The 18,122-nt window shown below is 43.8% G+C and overlaps 1 protein-coding gene across 1 annotated transcript in view; it reads right to left on the bottom strand.

Annotated features, from left to right (window-relative positions):
- Positions 1-18,122, bottom strand: part of LOC121553304 (phospholipid phosphatase 4-like) — a 154,534-nt gene that overhangs the window by 107,229 nt on the left and 29,183 nt on the right. Inside the window, exon 3 of the mRNA XM_045211459.1 lies at positions 14,898-14,988. Within this exon, the coding sequence (XP_045067394.1) occupies positions 14,898-14,988 (91 nt within the window). The remainder of the gene's footprint in view (positions 1-14,897; positions 14,989-18,122) is intronic.

Genomic DNA, 18,122 nt, shown 5'->3' with positions numbered 1-18,122 from the left:
ACACGACGAGCACACCCATACAAGAAACCAGACAATGATGGGTGTGGTGATTGAACCCACAACTGAGACAACACCAATAGTGGGGACACAGTCCATGAGTGACATACCAGCGCCCTCAGCACCACTGTATCCGACCCTGCATCAGGAAGCGAAGAGCACACCACCCGCATACACACCCACTCCTCCAACTAACCCTTATAACCCATTCCTAAGTCCTGCAGTGGCACAAGCGCCTGTGTTCGTGGTGCAAGGAGGACACCTAGAGGGGAACATGGCACTAAGACCATACCATTGCTCTTCCAATGGGGCCCTTCCAATTTGAAGCATCAATTCCTATATTGTCCCAACTGTCCAATCAACCTATTAGGAAGGGACCTATTGTGCAAACTGAAATGTTCAATCTACCTTACCGAAAAGGGTGTGGAGGTTTCCATTGATCCCATTACCTCCACACCAGTTCATCCAGTTAGGGTGCTGATGCTACCCATCATCCCAACCCCAGTGCTCTCCCTGACCCAAGAAATATACTGGTTGAAGTGCATCGAATCCGGCCAAGGAACCCCTGAGGTTCAATTCAAGTTCAACCAGCTGAGACAACTCATTTACACATTTCACCCATACAAGACTCCTCAAGCTGAAATCCACTGTACACTTAATGTGACTGACAATGATGTCAACCCATATACCGATGACTGGGATGAAAACATGATGCACCTGACACCAACAATCAGATGTTGTACCATAGTGTGTGGACAAGAAGGAGTGGCTGCTCCGGTTATTCTACCTTCCCATTTGAAATCCTGGTACCTACTGGGCGAAGAATCTGCTCCCCATGTTACACTGGCAGTTGGACACGGTTTTGAGGCAAGGAGCCTTGGGCCTATGATCAGAAGAGCATCCAAACTCCAGTGGGAACCCACCCAAACTCCAGGAATAACCAAAGCCACCACTGAGAACATGTGGAGGTTTATGACAGTTGACACAGAGGAACATTGCCTTCCTGAACGTTTGACTCTCCCAAGACACCATGGTAAACCTTACACAGACCACCCCTCATCACAAGCACTGCTTTCCACCGTTGATGAAGGCATATGGACACACACCCCATTTGATGTTGGACAACTACAGGTGGCACCAGTCACCATCACCTTACTCAACCCTGATCAAATTCCTATCTACCGAACACAGTACCGTCTGAAACCTGAACAGACCATGGGGATCAAACCAACCATAGATGGGTTGTTGGGAGCTCGTGTCATATATCGCACTGTGTCTCCATGGAACACACCAATCTTACCAGTCTTGAAAACAGGAGGCGAAACATACCGGATGGTACAAGACTTCCGAGCAGTGAACGACGTCACTGCACCCATTGACCTACCTGTCCCTGACCCTCACATTACACTGAGTAATCTCTCACCAAAACACCAATACTTCACCGTTGTGGATCTGGCTAATGCCTTCTTCAGCATTCCACTGTATGAGGCTTCACAGCCTCTCTTTGCCTTCACATATGAACATCAACAGTATACGTATTCGGTTCTTCCACAGGGTTACAGGTGTTCTCCCGGAATCTTCAATCATATCTTGAAGACACACCTGGCCGAATTGAAAATCCCTGAAGGAGTGATACTCATCCAATATGTAGACGACCTTTTGCTGGGGGCTCCCACATCTGATCTCTGTCTACAAATGACAAAAACCCTACTTGACTTCTTGGCTGTAAAAGGCTACAAGGTCAAAATGAGCAAAGTCCAGTCCTGTCGCAGAACTGTCCTTTTCCTTGGCAGAGAAATCTCAGGAGAAGGTGCTGGTCTCTCGAAATCCCACCGAGATTCCATACTCCATCATCCATGTCCCATCACAGTGTCAGGCATGTTGTCCTTCCTGGGGTTGACAGGGTACAGCCGTACCCACATCCCTGACTACACATCCAGGACTGAACCACTGAGAGAAATAGTGAGAGAAGCAGGACCAAGAAACTTACACTCCTCACTTACCTGGACACCTGAAGCATCAACAGCATTTGCTCTCCTAAAAACCGATCTCTCGGTGGCAGCAGCTCTGACAGTACCCGACTACAAAAACAAATTTCATCTTGATGTTTCTGAAAAGGAGGGGTTCACTTCTTCCATCCTTTTTCAGAAACAAGAGGGGGAGAGAAGAGTACTGATGTATCATTCCTCTAAGTTGGACCATATTGAAGCAGGTCAGACAACATGTTCCAGGTACGTGGCTGCAGTGGCAAAAGCTATTGAAAAAACCGCCCACCTGGTAATGTGCCACAAATTGGAAATCCATACGCACCATGGGGTTGCAGCATATCTGATGAGCAAGGAATTCACGTTCAGCGCTGAAAGAAAGAACAAAATCCAGAATAAATGCACCCAATCACACATTACTTTTGTCAACACCGACAAAAACATGGCAGACGCACTCAATGCAGAAGAAGGGTTGGCACACTCCTGCGAAGAGAGGGCGGCACAGGAACTGAAACTGCGACCAGACTTGGGAAACGAACCCCTTACCAATCCTGATCTATGGTTGTACACCGATGGATGCTGCTATAGAGGAGAAGAAGGGAACATAGCAGCATATGCAGTGGTACAGCAGCTTCCAGACGGGTCACACGTGACCCTGGAATCAGACATCATCCCACAACCTGCCTCAGCCCAACTAGCCGAGATCATTGGTTTGACTCAAGCCCTGGAAAAGGCTGAAGGAAAGACTGTGAACATCTACACTGACTCAGCATATGCTCATGGAGCAGTCCATACAGATGGACCACAATGGGTCAGACGTAACTTCACCACAACAGGAAACCTTCCGATCAAACACAAGGCACAAATGGAGAGACTGATAAAAGCAGTCTCACTACCTGAGCAGGTGGCCATCATGAAGTGCAAAGGACATCAGCAACTCAAGAACAAAGTCAGCGAGGAAATGACGCAGCTGACAAAGCAGCCAAGAAAGCTGGGGGCTACACTCCAAGACAGATGGTGCTGCAGACTCAACCAGCTAGAACAGAACTCACAGACCAACACATAAAGGAACTACAATTCACAGCGGGCCCGTATGAGCACTCGGTATGGGGACAGAATGGAGCCACCAAAGGACCTGATGAACTTTGGAGATGCCATGACGGCAGGTTGGTGGCCCCAGCTAATCTCTGTCCCGAGCTGATACGTGAGGCTCATGGGCCCACCCATGAAGGGAAACTCAAAACTTTACAGAAGGTTTCCCATATTTGGTGGCACCCACACATTAAGGACATGACAGACTTGTTTTGTGATGAGTGCAGCATTTGTGGCAGCCACAACCCAAAGAAACCTTTCCAAACACCCATGGGTTCATACCCAGTACCTAATGCATGTTTTCAGGACATTAGCATATATTACACTGACATGGGGGCTGATAATGTAACTAATGGGAAAAGGTACTTATTGGTAATGGTAGATCGATTCTCCAAATGGGTTGAGGCAATACCAACAGCACGTGAGGATGCCAGGTCGGTCATTAAGTGGCTGCAGACTGAACTCATACCAAGGTATGGGGTTCCAAGACAAATCCGATCCGACAACGGGTCCCATTTCAGTAACCAACACCTGAGACAGGTGGAGGAGAGGTTCGGCATTGTGCACAAGTTTGGGTCTGTGTACCGGCCGCAATCTCGGGGCCTCGTGGAACGTGCCAATCAAACTTTGAAGGCTAAGATAGCCAAGGTATGTGCAGGTTCAAAGTTGACGTGGGTTGAAGCTCTGCCCCTGGCGTTGATGGCCATGAGAGCCTCTCCAGGAGCAGGCACCCATCTCTCTCCACATGAGATTATGACTGGTAGAGTCATGCCTGGTCCACCAAGGGAGGGAGGTCATATGCCCGCCCTTGATGTACAACAAATTGTAATGTCTGAATATGTGAGAAAACTAACGGAACTCTCTGCAGCTCTCTCCAAACAGATTCACAAGGTCCAAGAGGGGGAGCTGACGGGAGATCCGGCGCCACTGAAGGTAAAAGTTGGTGACTGGGTGAGGGTTAAGGTCCACAAGAGAAAGTGGCAAGAACCCAGGTGGACTGGACCGTACGAAGTGAAGGAGGTTACTTCACACTCAGTCCAGGTCAAAGGTAAATTGGGCGCACCTTGGCACCACCTTACACATTGCACACCAGCACCAACTCCTTCCAGAACTTTGACTGAGGTCAGGGCTGACTTGAGCGCCCTAAATTCGGCACCAAATACAGAGGCTCCTAGTCTGTGAGAATGTGGAGGAGACTCTCATTAACAGAGACTGGAGGGCTTCGCCCTGGGAGGAGACATAGACCTCCCTGGGAGAGACTGGGTATCTCTGGTCCCTTGTTTGTTATTTTCATTATAGTCACTGGAGTTTCCATGGGAACTTTCACATGGCTAATACAGCAACCAGCACATCCACATACTAATATCACTAGTCCTAATAATATCACATCTCACGCCACCGTCAGAACAAACACCCATACCTTACGAAAACGACATGTTTTAAATAGCGACCAAAACTGTACTACCAACCAAATTAGAAGTACCACCCTATGTATCCCTATAAATACTACCACCACTGTCACCGTCCCTTGGGGAATGTTGGAAAGTACTGGGCAGAATGAAAACAGGAAGTTATGGCAAGTCCAATATCATTGGTACATGACATTGGGGGGTTTGGATAAATGGTCCTGGAAAAACCTAGTCGCCGAGACAGGTCCTGATTGGTCAAGTTATTCAACAGGACGGAACGTCTTATTATGGCGAAAGGGACTTACATTGGCCAAAGAACAAAATGGCCTGAAGTTAATTATCCCACCAGGCCAGAGGGAGGGCTGCCAATATTTCATATTGGCTCCATATATGGACACCGGTCCATATAGTCGAAATAGGGCTCCATTTTATATTTACTATTTTAAATGGAACTTGATTGTTTGTTTTGTATCAACACCCGACCCTTCCACTTCTACAATTAAGGACGATAGAAAAAACATTGTGAAACCCACAGGTAGAGGTAGATGGGGACCAATTACCATGGTTACCACTCCACCTACTTTGGATGATGCAATCTTGACCGCTACAGGTGTCTCCGGCCTTTCTAACAACTGGCTCTTGTTGACTGAGGAAGCGGCAAGGGTGACTCATCAGAGTTGTGTGGTTTGTATGGGGGGCACGGCCATTGCTTCGCATTATCCCTGCCGCCATTACGCCAGAATGCTTCCTGTCTGTCATGAAACATGACAACCCTTCCGCCAATTGTACACTATGGGACGTAATTCATCCCTTGGTTACTAAAGTAACTAAGAAACCAATTTTTTCCTATCAGGTGGCTAGAGCTAACTTTACCTGTGTTAATCTCACGAAAGGTCTACCATTGTTGGGTATGGTACCTGTTGGATGGTGTCGGTTTATCTATACGCCTAATGCTGAGTTTAAACCTGTTTCCAGGGCTGATGTCTGGTGGTGGTGTGGAGGCGTTCGTCTGTTTGATGGACTGCCTGGAAATGCCACAGGCACCTGTGCACTAGTCTCTCTTTTGCTACCAATTTCTGTGTATCCAACAGGTGTTCAGGAGCTGGTGACCCATGTGTCTGACTTAATTCCTACCAGGACCAGGCGCGCTGTGGGCCCTACTCATGGGGACCCAACCTACATTGATGCAATTGGGGTCCCTAGGGGGTACCAGATGAGTATAAATTGATTGACCAAGTAGCCGCAGGTTTTGAATCTTCATTTTGCTGGTGGTGCACGATTAATAAAAATGTTGACAGAATCAATTATGTCCATTTTAATGTTCAAAAATTAGGCAATTGGACACAACAAGGTTTTGAGGCGGTACATGGCCAGTTGGCTGCGACCTCTCTCATGGCTTTCCAAAATCGTATTGCTGTCGACATGCTCCTGGCTGAAAAAGGAGGAGTATGTGCTATGTTTGGTGAACAATGTTGTACCTTTATTCCCAACAACACAGCCACAGATGGCAGCTTGACTGTCGCCCTGGAAGGGTTACGAATTCTTAATGGCAAAATGAAGAGCCACTCAGGGGTGGATACTTCAATGTGGGACTCTTGGATGGATGCGTTTGGTAAATATAAAACGCTTGTTTCTTCTATACTTGTATCCATCTCTGTTTTTGCTGCAATTCTAGTGCTTTGTGGATGCTGTTGCATTCCATGCATACGGACGCTGACAACCAGGATTATAACCACCGCTATTGATCCGCATCCTGCAGATAACGGTCAGATGTTTCCTTTGCTTGCTATTGACGATGCTGACCAAGGATATCTGGATGATGAATAGCATTTAAGCTTTTGTCACGTCTCTTGTGAGACGTGAAGAGGGGGAATGTAAAACTTTATCTTCTGATAAAGTTTTCCCTATTTTGCCAATTGCACTATTAAGCTTGTGTCACGTCTCTTGTGAGACGTGAAGAGGGGAATGTAAAACTTTATCTTCTGATAAAGTTTTCCCTATTTTGCCAATTGCACTATTAAGCTTGTGTCACGTCTCTTGTGAGACGTGAAGAGGGGAATTAAAACTTTATCTTCTGATAAAGTTTTCCCTATTTTGCCAAATTGCAGCATTTAAGCTTTATGTCACGTCTCTTGTGAGACGTGAAGAGGGGGAATCAAAACTTTATCTTCTGATAAAGTTTTCCCTATTTTGCCAATTACACTGTTAGCTTGTGTCACGTCTTAAGTTTTCCTTCTTTACTGTTACTTGGTCACGTCTCTGGGGAGACGTGAAGAGAGGGATTTGTCGTAGTAAATATATAATGTTATAGCTTGGTCTGACTAAAATCTTGTGCATGACCCATCTTGTGTTGGGCCTTTGTATTTAATACAATGCACAAAATACTTCTATCTTGTCAGCCTTATCAGCAGGTGGCTATGGACAACACCCACGCCATAGGTCTCTCAGTTCTTCCAACTCACGAGTTCTTGCTCTGAGGACACACACACACACACCCCCACACACACACACACATACACACACACACACACACACACACACACACATACACACACATACACACACACACACACACACACACACATACACACACACACACACACACACACACATACACACACACACACACACACACACACACATCATCATTGTTAAACACACACAAACACACACACACACAAAAACCCCCTTCTCTTAGGCTGAACATCTGAAGACAGAGAACCCGACTCAGAGCCAATGCAACAGTGACACTAGCCTGGAGGTGACCTCGCCCAACTCATCAGGACCAATCAGAAGATCAGAACTACTAGAATCAACCTACTTCATTTTATTGTATAAAATGTCAGCACACAATGTTTAGGGGCTCTCGCTCAGATATCTCCCTACGAGATTGACGAACGGGTCCGTGCACGCTATTTACAGATATCTTTACCTCTGAATAAACTGCCTTATATTATACAATTATCCACCTTGTCCGAAAGTCTCTACTTGGTCTCCGTTCTCCAGTAAACTTGTGATCATCAACACTAGACATCAAAAAGTTAGCTGACAGTTGGGTAACCAATGTAAGCTGGCTAGCAACCACTGTCAGCAAACTGGCTTATCCTGCTATGGCAATGATTAACATACCGTTTGCGTCTGTTACATTGTTAGCTAGATAATAAACCAAGTGAAGATAATATAATTCGCAAAATAAAACTAGCTAGCTACTGTTTGTGTAAACCAGCTAAATTCCAGCTGTGTCACTTAGTAGCTAGCTATATTGCTAATGACAGGCTGGGACCGAGAACGAGATTGTCCCACAAAAGGCGTCTCATTTGCACTGAGATGTCACATGAAATCCACCAATTATCAAGACAAATTCAATTCAAAATGTTAACTAAATTAATATCTTGCTATTTATTTACCTTGGTTGTCCTTGGTCAACGTTGACTGTCACTGCGCTTTTGTCCTCAATGTCATTTAACAACATGAGAACAAGTGAATGTCATTTTTTTTTTGTTGAGTAACATTACTACAATTTCCTGCACGTGGGTATTTCACTACAATTTCTACAATTTCCAGCTGGATACAAATGTAAACTCTTAACGTGTGCGGCCAAATTCAATACTGTTTTTACCTGAACCAAGGATTTTGAATTGAACATGGCTCCTGTGCTAAGTGATAGATTGTTTGCAAAAAACATCAGAAAAACAAAAAGGAAGGTTATCAAATACCCCCTGAAGAAAGGCCTGCTCAAGAAGTGATCTGGCATGCGTTCAAAGATGGATACATATGGTAAGTTAATGTTACAACTGGCCTAGAGAAATGAGGAGTACTGTACTGTAAGAAATGTTTGAATATATAAATGTACAGTGAAACTAACTTTCATCTTGAGCTGTATGTAGCTTAGTTAGCTGGTCTCATAGGTTCTAGGCATGTACACTGCCAGTGCCAGGCCGGGCTGACATTGACTAGTGGAGGCTGCTGGGAGGAGCAATAGGAGGACGGGCTCATTGTAATGGCTGTAAACGGAGTCAAACATATGGTTTCTATATGTTTGATACCGTTCCATTTATTCAATTCCAGCCATTACAATGAGCACATCCTCCTATAGCTCATCCCACCAGCCTCCTCTGACATTGACCCATATATTATTTCACCAGCCTTAACACATTTTTTTTTTTTTTTTGCTATGAACATGTTTTGAAGAGAATAATCTAAGCTTTCCAGAGGCCAGTGTCCTTCATAATTGTGTATGTGCTGCTCGAGAAATTTGATTTCCAGTCTTTCTACAAGGGCTCACACTCCTCTGTTTCCAGGCTGCATTCCAACTCTGGACACTCTGGACTGCAAGCCCATGTAGAGCGAGTGAAGAGCTTAGGAGATGCATACCCTTCTGGTCTACCTTTGGCCTGCAGCCTACCACTCAAGATGTTTCATGTCTGTCTGGAAAGCTTTTGTTCTCCTATTTCCAACAATGTGGATGTATTCCTACTGCTACTGAAAAAGTTCATTGATAATCATAGTAGAATGGAATAGAATTACTTAGCCTACGTTCCATTTCAATTATCACTTAGTTTCAGTCTCTAAAACACACACCTGTGTCTGAATTAAATGTACATGTTTCCTTGCAGGATTTGTCTAAACAAGAGGAGGCATCATCAGACTCCCTCCTGCTCCATCCGGAAGGATTCAATGTTTAGCCATTCTTGGGTTCCACTTATGGACTGGGTAACATTTCTTCATCGGTATGTTAATGAATTTGACACACTAAGAAAGTTATGGATAATGACATTTTTAGAAAGTGGATCACAATCAGGGGCTGCATTACCCAAAAGGGCTTCCAAAAAATCCCTAACACTTTTTTGTTTTGTTTTAACACTGGGATGGCATGCTTCATTGATGATTAAATAGTTGGGCTAGTGGTAGACCTGCCAAGGTCAGAAAATACATCATTTTGACCACTTTGTGTGTTAATAGCTGTCACCCACAGAAAGTCCATGCTCTTTCAACCCCCAATAACAGTAAGCATAACAACTATACACAAGGTACTGGTGAGTGTGGGGCTCTCTGCTAAGTATTTACATATTAGTTAGTGTTCCTTGGCATAGGTTAGTACAGAAGTGGAGCAAGGTATGGCGAGCAGGTCTCTCCAGGCTGAAGAGAATGTGGTTTAAGGGCAAGTTAAGGTTGTGTTACCAAAAGCTGGGTCTCAATGGGTTGAGTCTGGGGCATATCGTGGGTATAATCGTGGCTATTTCTATTGTCATATACTATTGATCTGATTTGTTAATTTCTTTGGTGCATTATTGCAGATTTGCACAGGCGCTACACTTGAGGCAAGTTGATATTATAGAGGATGGCATTGCACGGAGCTCAAGGACCCTGACAAGAATGACGAAAAGCCTGAAAAAAGTGAGAGGTGCATTGTGATTGTTATAGTTGTCGATCAACACAGAATTATGGGCAATTTTGTCTCTGAAAAAGCCACCAGCTTTGTTTACCTATATTGACTCTGAGGAAAGTTTTTGCTCACTTAAAAGGGTGTTTTTAATAATCAGACTTAAATTTCAGCTTAAAGGGGCTCTCCAAGATTTTCAACATTTAGCTTGCTTTGCCACGCATCCTAACCAGTGTTTCCCACAGGTAATTAGGTTACTTGTCATGGTGGCAGGCCTAATTTATTATTCTTGTGAGCCTACACTATTCAGGGAAATGAAGTAAAATCTGTTACAGATGTTTTTTTAGTTCTATTTTCAGAGCTGCAACTAACAACTATTTTGATAATCAATCTTTCAGTTACTACTTTGTTTACTCAATTTGTTTGAATTTTAAAAAGCCTGTTTTGCTGACTGAATATAGGCTGAATGTTTTTTCAAATCTTAAAATGTTTACAGTGCATTACAGTGCAAATGGCAACAACAGACAAACTCAAACTCAGTTATTTTGTGTCAGCTCAAGACGAGCTGGGACCCTAAGTGAGATTTGATTTCGGTGACCCTACTATAGAAGTTGATGGTCATGCTTCCCTGGGACACTCAAGTCTTCTCATATCACTAACATTTGTCTTACCTCTCATTATTGAAGGTCTGCAACAAAGCTCTGAGGAGGTTCAAGAGGACGAAGTGTTTCCAAATTGGGTCACGTTCTCTACAGAGATTGGTTGTGATAGTTCTCGCACAAGAGAAGGGTATAGCATTTTCCTTTGATGTAGTAACATTCATAATCTGGGTTTGGGAACTGAGAGATAATTTGTTGATATATTTAATTTATGGTACTCAGTTGCCTTTTAAAGTACTCCTCAGTAGATATACTGATATGGGTAAAAAATAGAGGGCTTACCCATTTCATGTACTGAATTATTTGATAAATACATCTCTTTCAACATTATACAACTTCACCCATCAGACCTTAGCTTGTGTCATAAGTGATATTAAGCTAGTTCCCATGGATTTACTGATCCCTCGCCATTCCAAGGCGTGACTAACCACTGGCCAACTCCCTGTCACAAAATAACGATATGCACTTGTTCCTATCTTTCAGTACAATCGTGGAAGGATGGGGCCTATGTGAAGAAGATAGGGTTGGGTGTCTGGGATGATGGAAGTCAAACACAACAGATGGCCGTTCACAGGAAACCTTAATCACTATAATCAGACATATGCAAAGTGGTTCCACCATTCTGAGTGACTGCTGGAGAGCGTATGTTGGGTCTCTGAATAGGCTGGGTTACAATTTCCAGACAGTCAACCACACAAACAAGATTGGAATCATAGATTGAGATGGATTCCCATTGATCACAACTACAAGTACTGACCCAATACAGTCTGCCATCGTTGCAACATAGTAACTATATAGTAATTACATGAGTAATTCATGATGTGTTTCACTTTACATTAAGTTGCTTGTTCCTGTGTAGAAACATTGTAGCTACGATACTTTTCTATATAACAACATTGTAATAACTGACATTTTGATATATCCTGTGAAATGTGTAATTGCATTGAAAGTACATTGTAATTACACTTAGGTGCTGTAACAAAAGTTATTCTACATTGAAGTGTATTTTCCCAATGATTGTAATAAAAAGGTTTACCCTACTGCAGGACTGCCCAACACTGTTCCTGGAGAGCTACCGTCCTGTAGGTTTTTGCTCCTGGGAAGGTACATTATAGTTACATGCATATCCATTGTAAATACATTGCTCTTACATTTAATTCAGTACATCCTTTCAGCCAAATAATAAGATAATAAGATAGCTGAAGCTGTAGTGATAGGGTGTGCATTGTTACAGTAGCTGATGGAGTGCTAGCCTAGCTTATTTAGGTGGTAGTGACTTATGTAGTTACATGTAACAAGCTTGCATATTAGGATGCATTGTTAACATGGTGCTACACAGGAGACCGCAAAAGTGTAATTACAGAACGTGTTAGTTACAATTGGAACAAGACATCTTGTAATTACATATACATAAATCATGAGTAATTACACATGCGGAATAACCTCTGACAAGCTGATTTGTAATTACATATCCTTGTTCCACTTGTGTAATAACCTATAGCGCTAAACCCTTATTACAGTGTAATTACATATTATTTACATAGTAATTACATGTAACTACTGTTATAAATACATTTATTACTATTTAGTTACATATTAATTAATGTACACTTAATGTAAAGTGTTACCCAATGTGTTTTCCGTTTTGCTCTACGATCCCCACAAGTGTCACGGGATTCGTCTGAAGGTAACCGGTACCGGATAAAAAAAACGAATGGAAGTACTGTATGAAGGTAGTTTTGTGCCTACCCAAAAAAAGAGGTTAAATATTTGTAAAAACATACCTATATATAAATATATATATACATACATACATACATATATACACACACAATATATATATATATATATATATATATATATATATATATATATATATATATATATATATATATATATATATATATACACACACACACATACATATATATATATATATATATGTATATATACAGTGGGGAAAAAAAGTATTTAGTCAGCCACCAATTGTGCAAGTTCTCCCACTTAAAAAGATGAGAGAGGCCTGTAATTTTCATCATAGGTACACGTCAACTATGACAGACAAAATTAGAAAAAAATTCCAGAAAATCACATTGTAGGATTTTTAATGAATTTATTGGCATATGATGGTGGAAAATAAGTATTTGGTCAATAACAAAAGTTTCTCAATACTTTGTTATATACCCTTTGTTGGCAATGACACAGGTCAAACGTTTTCTGTAAGTCTTCACAAGGTTTTCACACACTGTTGCTGGTATTTTGGCCCATTCCTCCATGCAGATCTCCTCTAGAGCAGTGATGTTTTGGGGCTGTCGCTGGGCAACACAGACTTTCAACTCCCTCCAAAGATTTTCTATGGGCTTGAGATCTGGAGACTGGCTAGGCCACTCCAGGACCTTGAAATGCTTCTTACGAAGCCACTCCTTCGTTGCCCGGGCGGTGTGTTTGGGATCATTGTCATGTTGAAAGACCCAGCCACGTTTCATCTTCAATGCCCTTGCTGATGGAAGGAGGGTTTCACTCAAAATCTCACGATACATGGCCCCATTCATTCTTTCCTTTACACGGATCAGTCGTCCTGGTCCCTTTGCAGAAAAACAGCCCCAAAGCATGATGTTTCCAACCCCATGCTTCACAGTAGGTATGGTGTTCTTTGGCTGCAACTCAGCATTCTTTGTCCTCCAAACATGACGAGTTGAGTTTTTACCAAAAAGTTATATTTTGGTTTCATCTGACCATATGACATTCTCCCAATCCTCTTCTGGATCATCCAAATGCACTTCAGACGGGCCTGGACATGTACTGGCTTAAGCAGGGGGGACACGTCTCGCACTGCAGGATTTGAGTCCCTGGCGGCGTAGTGTGTTACTGATGGTTGGCTTTGTTACTTTGGTCCCAGCTCTCAGCAGGTCATTCACTAGGTCCCCCGTGTGGTTCTGGGATTTTTGCTCACCGTTCTTGTGATCATTTTGACCCCACGGGGTGAGATCTTGCATGGAGCCCCAGATCGAGGGAGATTATCAGTGGTCTTGTATGTCTTCCATTTCCTAATAATTGCTCCCACAGTTGATTTCTTCAAACCAAGCTGCTTACCTGTTGCAGATTCAGTCTTCCCAGCCTGGTGCAGGTCTACAATTTTGTTTTTGGTGTCCTTTGACAGCTCTTTGGTCTTGGCCATTGTGAAGTTTGGAGTGTGACTGTTTGAGGTTGTGGACAGGTGTCTTTTATACTGATAACAAGTTCAAACAGGTGCCATTAATACAGGTAACGAGTGGAGGACAGAGGAGCCTCTTAAAGAAGAAGTTACAGGTCTGTGAGAGCCAGAAATCTTGCTTGTTTGTAGGTGACCAAATACTTATTTTCCACCATAATTTGCAAATAAATTCATTAAAAATCCTACAATGGGATTTTCTGGATTTTTTTTTTCTCAATTTGTCTGTCATAGTTGACGTGTACCTATGATGAAAATTACAGGCCTCTCTCATCTTTTTAAGTGGGAGAACTTGCACAATTGGTGGCTGACTAAATACTTTTTTGCCCCACTGTATATATTTATTTATTTATTTCCAGAGTTTTTTTTATATCTCCTAGATTCAGGACAGAAACTTCAAAACCTTGTTTCTTATGATTCATTTTTTTGACTGTCCTTTATGCGATTTATGAATATGTTATGCATTTCTATGGGCTTTAGTAGTAAAGGCAAAAATCGATATTTTATCAAATCATTATTTTAATTTTTTTGTGATATCTAAAGGGGTCCTAAAATTCCAAATCAAATTGCTAAATGACCATAGTATTACCATCTTAAAACAATTGCATATGTCAGCTTAGCACCCCATAAAATGGACATATCAACTCACTGGCTTCATTCCCACACATTAGACCAGTTATCACAACACAAGCAGCCTACCATATTTCTTTCACATAAAGTCCCCATTAGAAAACATCACTGTTATGTCACACTTTATACACCATTTATACATAGTATGACATAAGCTTGTAGATGACGTGTGAAGCATTTATGTCGTACTTCTGATGACTTTATGTATGCTATATAAAGCCTTCATAAGTTGTAGTTCGTTTACAGTGTGAGCAAAAAACCGTCATCATAAAACACAGATTCAGGATAACGGTGAAAACATGGTGAATATGAAGAACAAAATGAGGATGATGTAATAAAACGTACTATACGGATCCCCAGTAGACTTAATCTTAGCAACTACTATTCCTCCCACAGGATGTGAGACGTGGTATGGCCTGCATTATAACCACTTATGGAATCATACTCACAGCATGTCTGCAGTGTGTAAATAATGATAACGACAGTTCCAAGAAAATGATGAGTCAATTTAAGGGTCCAAAACATACATACCTAGACACGCTTCCTTGACTTCTGTCTTATCTGTCCGCCGAATGATCTTCACCACGAATATCACAGCCAAAGGAGTGAGAAATGAAATTGCCTGTGAAGAAAACACAATATAAAGACATACAACAACACACTTACGTATCGCTGACATTGCTGTCGATTACAGAAACTCTTAATAATTTCCCAAAGAGGTCCACTAAGGCGATTTCCTGGCTTTCTATTGCGAGTGTGCAGTGTGGCATCTACCGTGAATAGTTTTAATCCAAAAAGTGCTAAATGAGCTGCCACCGACAAGGTTCTTTATTGTGCTCTGGAGTCTCTTGCACTAAAGGGAGAGTTCTGTTTGGTGTTCAGTGGCTGTCACTCCATAGGAGACTTGGGCCATCGCAGATACCAGGTAAATATTTCTGCTTCAAAAAGTGTTAATTACTTTCGGCCCCAATTCATTAATCCTGGTTTGCCTTCAGGATCTGCAGTGGATGCAAACATGTGTGTTGTATTTGATTTGTAAGATGTGCAGCACATTGATGTTCACAGCACATCGAATTTCCCTTGAGATAGAGATAATTGGACCATTTCATTCTTTAGAATCAAATTTATCGCATCAGTTCAGCAATCTGTATCAAAATCACTATCGTTCTCTGGAAATTATAACCTCACCGAGGAGATCTTAGTGGGTCTTTGAGAGGACAGACTGAGTAGGACTCTTTAACTTCTGGGATGAGGGATGACTATGGATTAGATACAGGATAGACACGACCCTGTCTGGGTGCAACACAAAAGCAATAGAGGGAGAAACAAAGAGTGCGTATCGGTGCTTTGTCAATACAAATGTGTAATTTTGTCATGACAATAAAATAACTATTTGGAGAGTTCCTTTTTAGTTTTTAAATATAATTTTCCTTGCTTTTTATAGAAGGCATGGAAGGAAGTTACACAGACGTTATGGTGTTTGTCAGCTTCCTGCCTCCTGTTTGTCTCCGGGCCTCTAGAGGTCATCTGTGTTCCCCTCTGCCTTAGTTCTTCCTCATGTGTCCTAATTAGCTTGATCCAGGTCACCTGTGCCTTGTTTCCCCTTGTGTATTTTAGCTGTGTGTTTTCCCCTTGTTTCTCACTTGGTTATTGCGTCCTGACTATGTGTCTCCTGCTTTGTCCCACCGTGTCTGTCCTAGTAAGTTGTTCTAAGTTATCTTTAGTTTGTTTTTCTCCCCTCGTGGAGTTGTTTGGTTTTGCCTCCTGTTTTGGAACATTAAATCTACTTGCCTGGAGTATTGCCTTGGGTGTTTCATTTGGGTCCTACAACACCTCCTCTGTGGCTAAGGGGTAGTACCCCCAGCTCTCCACATCTGAGACCGGAGTTTCTAGCCCGGCTTGTGACAGAATAACCAAGTCAATCATGGACCCAGAAACACTCAGTTCCCCGGACCTGTTGGCGGTGATCACTCGACATGAGGCTTCTTTCCAGCGCCTACTGTCTCTCCGTCAGGGGCCCCGAAGCACGGCAGATTTTGCCATTGATTTCCGGACCATAGCAGCAAGGAGCGGATGGAATGATGAAGCGCTGAGGGTCTGCTTTCAGGGAGGGTTATCTGAGCCCCTTCAAGATGAGTTAGCCACCCGAGAACCAGCTGGTGATCTCGAGTCCCTCATAGCCTTGGCCATCCGCCTGGACAATCGTCTAAGCGAGCGGAGAACGGCTCGCCGTCAGGTGTCTCATTCCCAAGTTCCTCTGAGCAGCTCTGTTTCTCCTGTTTGGACTCCGTCATTCAGAGCTTCCCCGGCTCCTGAACTGCTCCAGGATTCCCCGGAGAGCATGCAGTTAGGCCGTTCCAGGCTTTCTCCCAACGAAAGGGAACGTCGCATGAGGGAACGTCGGTGCCTCTACTGCGGGGTTGCCGGCCACTTCGCTCCGCTTGCCCCGAGCTGGGAAACGCCTGTCCCCGCCCAGCTACAGGAGGGCTGTGATGGGGAGAGTTAGAGCGCCTCCTACTAACGCTGTCCTGGCTATTCCAGCCACTCTGTCCTGGTATGGCCACCAGCATCGGGTCCAGGCTATGATCGATTCCGGTGCCGCAGGTGATTTCCTGGATGTAACCTTGGCTAAGGAACTTAAGATCCCTACCCAACTACTTCCTCAACCCCAGGCAGTTACAGCCTTAGATGGCAGACCTCTGGAACCAGGAAAGGTTACCGAGGCGACTCAGTCCCTGCGACTTACCATCTCTCAACACCAGCAGGAGGAGACCTTCTATCTCATTGACTCTCCCGAGTATCCTATTATCCTGGGTCACCCTTGGCTATGCAGACATAATCCCCAGATCGACTGGCCCTACGGGCACCATTCTAAGCTGGGGTCCCGCCTGCCAACTCACCTGCATGCTACAGAGTCCCTCAGCCCCTAGTACCCAGTTTCAAGAGTCTGTTGACGTCTCCCGAGTCCCCAGTGTTTACCATCGGTTCAAGGCAGTGTTCAGCAAGGCCCGGGCTACTTCCTTACCGCCTCATCGCACGTATGACTGTGCCATTGATCTACTCCCTGGGTGCTGCCCTCCTAGAGGTCGGATCTTTCCTTGTCCTCCCCGAGCACGCAGCTATGGACACCTACATTAAGGAGTCCTTGGCAGCCGGCCTCATCTATGCCTCTACTTCCCCGGCTGGGGCGGGCTTCTTTTTTGTTGAAAAGAAAGACGGGGGTCTTAGGCCTTGTATTGATTACCGGGGACTCAACAAGATCACGGTTCGGAATCGATACCCCCTTCCTCTCATGGCCACTGCTTTTGAGCTGCTTCAAGGGGCTTCCATTTTTACTAAGCTGGATCTCCGCAATGCTTACCATCTCGTGCGGATCCGGCAAGGAGACGAATGGAAGACGGCGTTTCAACACGCCCACGGGGCACTATGAATATCGGGTGATGCCGTTCGGGCTCACCAATGCCCCCGCAGTATTCCAAGCCCTGATTAATGATGTTCTCCGGGATATGCTTAATCTGTTCGTCTTCGTGTACCTGGACGATATCCTCATCTTCGCGAGGTCACTGAAGGAGCATGAGGGGCATGTTAGCAGGGTTCTCCAGAGGCTCCTTGACAATCACCTCTACGTTAAGCCTGAGAAGTGTGAATTTCATGTTTCTCAGACTCAGTTTCTCGGGTTTATTGTCACTCCCGGGCACCTAGAGATGGATCCCAAGAAGGTCAAGGCGGTCCACGATTGGCCCACACCTGCCACGG

Source organism: Coregonus clupeaformis, chromosome 37, assembly GCF_020615455.1.
Source record: "Coregonus clupeaformis isolate EN_2021a chromosome 37, ASM2061545v1, whole genome shotgun sequence".
Classification (NCBI taxonomy): domain Eukaryota; kingdom Metazoa; phylum Chordata; class Actinopteri; order Salmoniformes; family Salmonidae; genus Coregonus; species Coregonus clupeaformis.
This window is presented reverse-complemented; position numbering and strand designations above follow the sequence as displayed.